General features: G+C 41.2%; 1 protein-coding gene across 1 annotated transcript; it reads right to left on the reverse strand.

Moving 5' to 3' along the window:
- Nucleotides 1-364: 364 nt before the first annotated feature.
- On the reverse strand, nucleotides 365-1,184 carry LOC126694357 (uncharacterized). The gene is made up of 2 exons (XM_050390594.1): nucleotides 1,101-1,184; nucleotides 365-1,021 (listed from the first exon to the last, which is right to left on the reverse strand). Exons 1-2 carry the CDS (start codon nucleotides 1,182-1,184, stop codon nucleotides 365-367), a joined length of 741 nt encoding a protein of 246 aa, XP_050246551.1.
- Nucleotides 1,185-9,930: the final 8,746 nt, after the last annotated feature.

The following is a 9,930-nucleotide window of genomic DNA, read 5'->3' on the forward strand; positions in this document are numbered from 1 at the left end:
AAAAGGGAAACTAGTTAGTAGTTAAACTAGAAACAAATACAAAAGTTGGCCAGGTCTTTTACTTCTTTGATTTCGTTTTGGCCACATCCTGGGAAGGCCGAGCAGGACTAGCTTCAGGGCCTTGGGAGACATCCCCTTCTTGGGAAGGCTAAGCAGGATCAGTTTTGGTGCTCTTGGGGACATCAGTAAGGGGAATGGCCTGTAGAGGCTGAACAAAAATAGCTGGCTCCTGGGCACCAGAGATTTGAGCACTGGCCGTAGGCTTGGCACCTTCTTTAGACATCTCGGGATTCAGATCTCCAGGTGCTTCTGTCGCATCATAAGGCTCTCCTCCTTTAGTTGACTCGTCAGGAGTGACGATGATCTAAGCAGCTTCTGACTGAGCAGTCCCTGCTTCCTTTGGATCGCTCATAGCCTCGGAGCTGGCAGAGGCGGTCTCATCGATGGCTGGAGGATAAAATACGCTCTTCGCCTTCCACAAATTGGACGAAGCTTCCACCCCAGCTCGTTTAAGGGCCTCTTCCCAAACTTGGGAACAGTATAGCCTGCATACTCCAGGGATTTGAGCTTTAAGGGAGGCTTGGGTTTCAGCCACCCCCGCCTCGTAACCCTCCTCTTCGGCCTTGTCCCTAGCAGCTTCGGCCTCAGTTCTGGCAAACTTAGCCTCCTGCTTGGCCCTCACGGCTTCATCCATGGTAAATTCCGCCACGCCCTTAGCATTGTTTGCCTCGAACAGTTGCTTTTTTAAATCACTGATCTGCTCCTTAGCAATCTGCAATTGCTCATCGGCAGCGAGTAGGCGCTTTGTCTGTTCCTCGGCCTGTTTTTGGGCACTAGTCAAACCTGCCGCAGCACTATCCCTGGCTCGGGTGGCCTCCTTTAAGTCCTCCCTAGCCTTTGCGAGGCCAACCTCGGACATTTTAAGGGTTCGTGCAGCATCAATACGTTTATCGCACTCAAGCTCTACGGTCTTACATTGCCCCTTAACTTCTTCCTCCATCCTATAGGTGGCCTGGATAGCCTGTTAATTGAGACAAATATATTGTGAATGAAAATTTGGGAGCAAGAATTGATAGAGTCTTAGGTTTCAAGAGTCTTACCATACCCAAGTACCTCTTCGCGCTGAGGAAAACCTTCTGCATCCTCATATTCTTCAACTCTTCCACATCAGTAGGAAGCAGCATGGTTCACCCTAACGCGTCGGCCATATAATCGCCGTCGCCGTCTCCAAGGTTCCTCATGGATGCGTTTTCCAGCAATGGCTCCCCATGGAGCATTGGGGCGGGAAGCCAAGCACTCAGCGTAGATTGGGCTTCGATCCCTTTCCCCTTACTTTGGTGCCCAATCTTTAACTGTTTTTGAGCTCGCGGGGTTTCGTCCCTCTCCTGAGAGGATTGAGATTTTCCCCCATCCATGGGTTCCTTCCCCTTGGGACTCCTCTTTCTCTTTGAGTCGACGGGCTCCAGCCAAGGAGGCAGAGCTGATTGAGAAGGAGCAGGAAGTTTGGGGCGGGGAGATTGTGGCTGCGACTTAGTAGACGAGGACCTAGTCTGGATGGGCTGGGGCTGAGACGGGGGAGTTGGAACACTGGATTGCGGTTTTCCCTGTGCACCCTTCCCCGGTTGACCCTCGATGAGGTCGATTAAGTTGGTCGAAGGCTTTCTCTTAAGACCCATCTCAGCTCGGGAGGATGTTCCCACTGACAACAGTTCCGCTTCGGACAAGTCAGGGTCACCTAGATCACCAGAAGGATCCTCAGATGGGTTGGCTTGGTCAAATGCCTCAAATCCCTCCTCGGGTAGACCCAACTTACCTTCGTCCTCCGCTGCCTGATGAAACAGGGAGGAGTCCACCAATGGGATGCCCTCTGGGACAGGAGATCCTTTGGAGATCAAAAACCCTTGTTCGACTACGGTAATTTTCGGAAGCCGAGGATGGTTAGCGCTGATCATGTGCTTTGGGTCGACAAATGACTTCTAGATGGCGTCGTACCTTAAGATTTTGTGAGCGGCTCTGACTTGACCATCCTCGTCATTTACAAAAACTACCGCTTGAAGAACAGTCTCCAAATTAACCCGATTAACCAGATGAAAGTGTCGGTGGAAGGCGTTTGGATCTGCAAAAAGAGGCATGTACATGGTTAGTAACCGAACCACACCAAATTAAAACAGCGCAAAGGATTGGCACCCTCCTACTCTCTATACCCCACCTGGTTCTCCCTCCATCATTGGCAAGGAAGGCCATCATGCCATTCCCCAGATACAATAAAAAAGTCCTTGTTCAACCCTTTGTTGGAGTCAGGGAGGCACTGGATTAGCCGAACCCTATCGTCTCTCGTCTTTATGTAGTAGGATTTGCCCTTCAAATTTTGGAGATTGTAGCACCAATTTACGTCATGATGGGTTAGTCTTAGCCCCATTTTTTCGTTTAAGGCATCCACACAACCTAGAATCCCAAACATATTGGCAGCGCACTGGGTGGGAGCTAATCGGAAATGCTTAAGGTAACTCCTCATTACCGGCCCCATGGGGATTCTCATACCCCCTTCTACGAAGGCGAGAATGGGAATTACCACTTCGCCCGTCCTTCTCTGAAGATGCCATTCCCCCACCTTGCAGTGCCTCAAACTTATGTTTAAGGGAATCCTATAGTCGGCGATGAACTTTTCCATCGCCTCTTCAGTCTCAACCAATTCTCTCAATTTAACCATCTCTAAAGAACTACTAAACAAACTCAGAGGATGACGGGAGAAGGAGAGGAATAAGAGTAATAAACCCAGAAAAGAAAAAATACAAGTTAGTGAAGGCAGAGAACTTACAGAAAAGATAAAAGATTCCTCAGATAGGCTTTTTGTGCTGGAGATAGACTTGAATTTCGATGAAAGTTTGGCTGAACTCAGGATATGTTCGCTAGAACTCTTAAGTGCGAAAGTGAAGAGACAAATCAGTTCCAAAAATTATTTATACCTCCCATCGAAAGTAACTGTATGAATTTTCCCGCCCATAAAGATAAGGAAATCTCCACTGTTAGATCACCATCGCACCGTTGAACATGGGAAGCACAGAGCCGCCCGCATTTAATGAAGAAACGTTTCACCTTTCAAGGCTCCAAGAACATGTCTCGGGCAGATGAAGAGTCTCTGGAACTGATAGGTGACAAGGATTGACAAGCATTGACAGAGGTCTGATGTCATCAAAACCCTCCTCTCCGTCTGAGGATCCGGACAGCAGGATTTTAAGGGGCTATTGTGGGGCTAGATAATTTGTGGTCCCGGCCCACTTTCCATTAGGGCCCAAGGCCCGCACTGAGGAGAATAGTTGCCGAGGACAAGTATTAAAATACCAAATATTCTAGGAATGCAGCCGAGGATGACCATGTCCTCGGCATCCCAAGGCCTAAAAGGGAAGAACGACACGTCATCAAAGGCAACCTCCAAAGCGCTCCCAGAAGAAAAGGCGAGTAGAATGGGACACGCACGGGAGTACAGTGTGGGATTGGTTTAAGGAGAAGACGTCACCTCCGCATTGAATGCGCCAACAAACGTCCTAGCCACATTGATGGGAAAAGACCCCTAAACAGTGTGGTTTCGGTTATTGCAATTAACAGAAAGTAGGGGGAGGCGGTTGACGGGACAGGCACTCGAATAGGTATCTGCCTGATCGACAGATGGAAGGTGAGGATCAACTGAGAAGGGATATACAATGTAAGGATTCATACGCCAAAGAGGGAGGAAGCTTCATGGGCAAGATCCATGGACAAACCTAATTCACCTCTATGTGTTCACCATAAACACCATGACTAACCACTGTCCAGTGATTAAGGCCTAGTCTTTCAGCCCATGCTCTACAAATTTTATTGTTTTGGCCTTTAACGTACGGACCCAATACCAGTTGGGATCGTTACAAATTGAGTCCTTACATATATATTTTTAGTTTATTTCACTGCACAATTGATTGATGGAACACGTTTTTTGTCATAGGATAGGCTGAGAAAATATTGATACAAAAATTTGCTATGATAAGACCCTTTTTTGCTATGATAGGACACGTTTTTTGCTTTTACACTTAGCCATTGGAGTACAGGCTGGACATCTCACATCTGCACTGTGTAGCCCACAGACAACACGTTTTCTCACTTTATCAATTATTATATCAATTAATAATTTGATGTGTATCATATCAACTCATTTGTATTATAGTGGCACTAATTTATTGAACCATGTAATAAATTAATTTTTATTTGTGCAGGTTTAGACTTTAAAGTAGTCATGGCTTTAGAAAAATTACAGAAACTTAATTAGTAATTTTGCATCTCAAAAGCAAAAAAAAAATATTTTAAATCAAAAAATTCAATATATATTATTTGATTAATATTTAAATATAAAAAGGCTCCACTTAAAATTTTCGCCTAAGGCCCCCAGAGTTGTTGAGCCAGCCCTGTTCCTATCATAGCATAAAAGGGTCCTATCATAGCAGAATTTTGTATCAATATCTTGTATCAATATTTTCCCAGCCTGTCATATGACTAAAAATGTGTTCCATCAATCAATTGTGTAGTGAAATAAGCTAACAAAAATATAATTTAAATTAAATAAATAGCAAACTCATCATCTTCATTTTCGAAAAGATAGAGAGGGGAAGAAGATTACCTTCGGTACGCTTCCCTTTTTCAATTTCGAATTTGCTGTGAATTGAAGGGAATCAACAAAGAAAAATTTCAAGCTAGATTAAGTTTATGGAAAAAGATCAAGAATCAAGATGAAGATGAAGAAAAGAAAGGTAAGAATATAGATGGAGAGGCAGAGAGATAGAGAGATGAGAGATTTTTCTTTTGTTTTTGAAATTTATAATCTCTATTTTAGCATATTTCAAGACAATTATATTGTATTATTAATGAATTTATCTTTTATTAATTTTAATTTTAGCATATTTCAAGAATGAGTTAATAAATTTGTCTCCTGAAATTTAATTTTGTTAGCTAAAGTTTGACTATTTTTGTTTTTTTCCTTTTTAATCTTTTGCATTTTAGGATACAATGGGGAATTTTTAATGCATTTTATTGACCAATAAAAGTGCTTAATTTTTTTTAATTAAAATATATAGATAAATATATTATATATAAATTTTTTTTTTTTACAAGTGGGCCCTTCTTTTATTTGAAGGCCTTAAGCGATTGCATCAATTGCATCACCTATTGAGCCAGCCTTGTTTACACCCATAGGGTTATAAACCTTCAAAAGGCACCAATGGATAGTTACAATGTTTTATAAAATTGTTCATAAGGCTTGAAAATTTTTCAAACGTTTAAAATAGTTATCAGAAAATTCTACAAAAATTTAGTTCTCACGTGTCTAGATCGATCGAAAGGAATCGAGCATCGATCAAAAGATCATTTCGATCAATCGAACACCGATTGAAACAAGCAGAAACTTTTAGTCATTATTTCAATCGATTGAAGAGAAGTCTCGACCGATCAAAAATCCTAGAACTTGAATTTTCACAAAGAAAATTACAGAACTTGAATATCCACTTTATTCATTTTACAAATGAATAATCTTCAACCTTATATTATTATTACAACATATTCTTGTAGATACCTATATATACAACAACTTTATATTCCATCCTTAAAAAAATGGAATATAAAGTACATTATTGTGATGTACTAATATTCCATACTTAATATGGAATGTACTGATTGGTGATAAAAATACAACTCCTGGGAAAAAATTACAACTCTTTGAGTTTAAAAAGTTATAACTCCAATAATATTTGACAAAGATTGCAATTGTTAGGAGAGACAACTTCTCATAGGATAATCGTGACTCTCTATGAAAGGTTGTATGATCATCTATAAATAAAAGGGCTGTGGGGTAGGCCTGTCCGTAGGTCGGTTCGTGACAAGTTTGTGCCTAACCCAGGACCAACCCGATCACTTCGGGTCTCTTAAATCTGGACTCGCTGCCGACCCATTGAAGGCAACGATTCAGGTGGTCAGACGTCACCGTTTTTTGGTCAGTTTTCAGTCAGGTCTTGGACTGTGTGAATTGTCGCCGAATTTTGCCGAAATATTCTTATTTTTGCTAGATCTAACCAAAATTGAAGAGATCTTGGTTGATCTCAACGAGATTAGGCCAAATCTTGAAAAGATCTCGCCGGATCTCGACAAGTCGGACAAAATTAGACCGGCGAACCACTCTAATCAGCAGAGAAAGCTATTTCTGGTGTGTTTTTTGGTCTGGTCGGTTGAAAATTAGTTTTCCATGCTCTAACTCGTCAGTCGACTCGCCAATCTTGGGTTTTGGGAGTGAAGATCCGCCGCCAACCAATACCGATGTCAGGTTGGCCGGTTCTCTGGCTAGATCAGCTGGGTTGGGCGGGTGGGTTGAGTACCAGGTCTGGTTGGACACCCCTACTGTGGGGTCATGATATGTCCCATACGATATTGTGATTCTTTTATATGGCAGACATTATTAGTAGTCTAGCTAGTATTATCAGATCATGTTTTAAACAGTCTCCAACAAGAACTGTGTGAATCATTGTCTTTTGTGGTAGATGATGTTGTGGGTGACTGACAAGTCGTGTAGATGTAGAGGAACCTTGATGCCATTGGCACTGTATGTTCAATTTCCCACCTACACACTTTGATGGAGATCAAGGCACCACTTCGAAGGATCTTGTTCAAGTACCAATTGGGCCGGTTACAAGAGCACGAGCAAAGAAGTTCAAGGATGTACTCAACAGACTCATCCAAGAGTTATGGGCTCAAGCAAACTCGTGGAGGCCCATTGAGCATGATCCACGTGGGCAACAAAAAATCGTCATCTTGATTCAAGTTCTAGAAGGATCCAATCAAGGCTAAGAATTGGCATGAAATATTTTGGGTCTATGTAAAAAACGTTATTCTAGGTTTAGGTGATTTATTTCCTTATTTTTAGGTGCATTTAATGCTTTTTAGGTCAAACTTTATTCCTAATATGGTTAGGTATCAATTAGGAGTTATTTTAAAATATATTTTCTTGTCTGTCAAGTTTTAAGGAGCCCTTAAATAGTCATCTAAGTCTGTAAACGTTTTTCATATATTATTGATAAAAACTTGTGAGGTTTATTCTCTTTGGTTCTTTGAAGAACTACTCGAACTTATCGGGAATTCCCGAGGCGTTCATCTCGACTTATCAAACGGAGTTTCCATCACCGTTTGTGGCGTCTTCCTTATACCGAGGTTCTTGTTTGTCATAAACAACGGGTCGAGGTCTCCCATTTGAATCTATCCATAGAACGATCTTGGGTTCCCTTTCGTTGTTGGGTCTCGTTATTCTTGACAGGGTTCACATCACACTTTGTCCTAGGAACGGACATTTATGTTCATTCTTTCTCCTAGTCTTTGCATCTACTATTTACAATAGCTTCCATGTTAAAGACTCTAAATTCCGTGTTCCTATGCGAATCTTATCTCCTAGACTAGCTTCCTTACCCACATTCTTCTATCAAGGTGCATGTGGCCACTATTAGTAGGAGACACTCCTGTGAGTATCTATAGTCGATCCATTTATAATAAGATGACTACATTTTAGTATAATCAGTAACCTCCTAAAACCACATACTCCTTTTTCTTGTTATGTGATCAATTGTGAACAAAATATATGATTCTAAACACATACACATTGAATGCCTTATATAACATGCTTATGAAAAGGTTAATATCCTTTTCTCACAATCAAAATAGTTTTCATTATATGTGATAATAAAAAAAAAAAAAACAATAATAATATCATTATAAAAGAATTCAAGATTCAAGGTTTGTTTGGATACCGCTTATTTGTTGAAAATTGAAAATTTATTATGGAAAACACTATAACAAAATATTTGTTTTAAAGGAAAAACACTGTTCACGAACATTATTCATGCATTTTTGTGCTTTGGCTGGTCCATGAACAGTGCCATGGGACCAACCAAAAAAACGCAAATGCAGCTTAAACGCAACTTCAGTGCTAGGGAAATGCACACTCAAACATTAACTTATATTAATAAAAAAGTTATTTTAAGGCAACGAAAATCACGTAAGAGAATAAAATAATCAATTAAAATAAATTTGCGTTTTTTTTCCTTGAATTAATAAGAAACTTTATTACCCAAAGGAGATTGAGTGACTGTTTGTTATAGTTTATTTTCAGCTATTTGAAAATTGAATCATCTGAATATATATATATATATATATTTTTGTAGGGCCATAATTTGGGATCCAAGTCCAAAATATATGGAGCCTTAGTCCAGTGAGCCCAATACAATTAATTTGTAGAGAATGGGTTGGAAACTTGGGCTTTAGCGAATCAGACAAGCGACCAACATGCCTAAATGATAAAAAGGGAAAAAATTACACAAGTTTACTAGGGAGAATTATTCTCGAATTTTGTCCGAGAAGGAGGAGGTTGATTCTTCATCCTCTATCCCCCTTCTTCGTTCCTCTCCCCTCTATTTTATATTATCTTCCTCTCCATCTCCACCGTCCACGTGTAGATTTAGATTTATGGTACTGATACTTGTCCCATCAACCCCTCCCCAGAGTCGTTGGGAGTGGTTGTAAAAGCTGGAAAGCAGGATTCAGTTTAATTGCAGAACAATTAATGCATTGGCAGTAGCTTTCTCTTAGATATTTCTATGTCTCTCTTTGTCTTTTTCCTTCTTAATACCTACCCTCTTTCGCGGAGTGGTCTGATGCGTTCCCTTTCTCCTCGGCCTGGCCTGTCCGAGGAGGAGTCCTTCCTTGGGCTGGGCCCCTGGCCTAACATATACAGTGGCATGGGCTTTTTGGTTTATCACCCCCACATTAGCCACTCAGGATCCTTCTTTTCTTCTTCCTGGGGGGAAAGGAGGATCTTGATGTGACAAAAACTCCTTCGCGCCCCTTTTTCCCATTTCGGACAACAGGCTTATTTCTTAATTTTACCCAACTCACTCTCTTGATGTTTCGATACACGAGGCGCGCCTCCATTAAGGTTCTCACGAAGTGACCCAGATCGAACGGTTTAAAGACTTCTTTGGAAATTGTGCGGGATTTATTTTTACCCGTAACTCTCTCTTTGGAACTTGAGCGAATTAATTTCCACCAGATTTCGCCTTCTACATAAGACACTTTTGGGGGAATCATTCTTCCTTATTCACAGCTCCTTGGGTTTTGCAGGAACCTCAAGTTCTTATTCATTTTGGTATTCCCAGGGACCCCACCCTGATGGTGATTAAAGTTTGGGGAGTGAGGTTGCTAAGGATAAAAGTGAGGACAAGGAAAACAAACCCTCCTCGGAAATTAAGGATGCTACCAAGATTCAGGATAACACAGTTAAGGCAAGGGAAGCAGAGGCCAAAGGCATTCCTTCCTCTCAACCGAGCAAGAAAGAAATCACTCCTCCATCAGTTAGGACCCAAAGTAGGTGTAGGTCGCATCAGATTTTTGGTGCGACTAGGTTTGAGTCTCACTCGTTTCTTAGCCTTGATAGCAGAACATCCTGTAACTAGGAGAAGAGGGGTCCATCAAGTGTTCCCGCCTCTTCTTCTTTCTCATCGCCAGTACCATTTACGCTTCCTCTTCTTTCTCATCACCTTCCTCTTCTTTCTCATCACCGGTACCATCCATACTAGCTCGATTGCTGCTAGAACAAGATTGTAGATCTAGCATCTCTGCTACTTCTTCTTTCTCATCGCTGATACCTTCCATGCTTTCTCATCGTCGGTACCATCCATACTGGTTCGATTGCTGCTAGAACAAGAGTGTGGATCTAGTATTCTATGAGCTTTCTCTTTTTTCTATGTAGTTAGCCTTTGAAATAGGCTTGCTTAAGCCATTTTGTATATGATGTACTTTCCCTTTATTTGATAAATGAGAATCGCATTTTTACTTTATGAGTCATTCCTCTTTTGCAATAATTGTTTCATG

The sequence above is a fragment of the Quercus robur genome, chromosome 2 (assembly GCF_932294415.1).
Source record: "Quercus robur chromosome 2, dhQueRobu3.1, whole genome shotgun sequence".
In the NCBI taxonomy this organism is placed as follows: Eukaryota; Viridiplantae; Streptophyta; class Magnoliopsida; order Fagales; family Fagaceae; genus Quercus; species Quercus robur.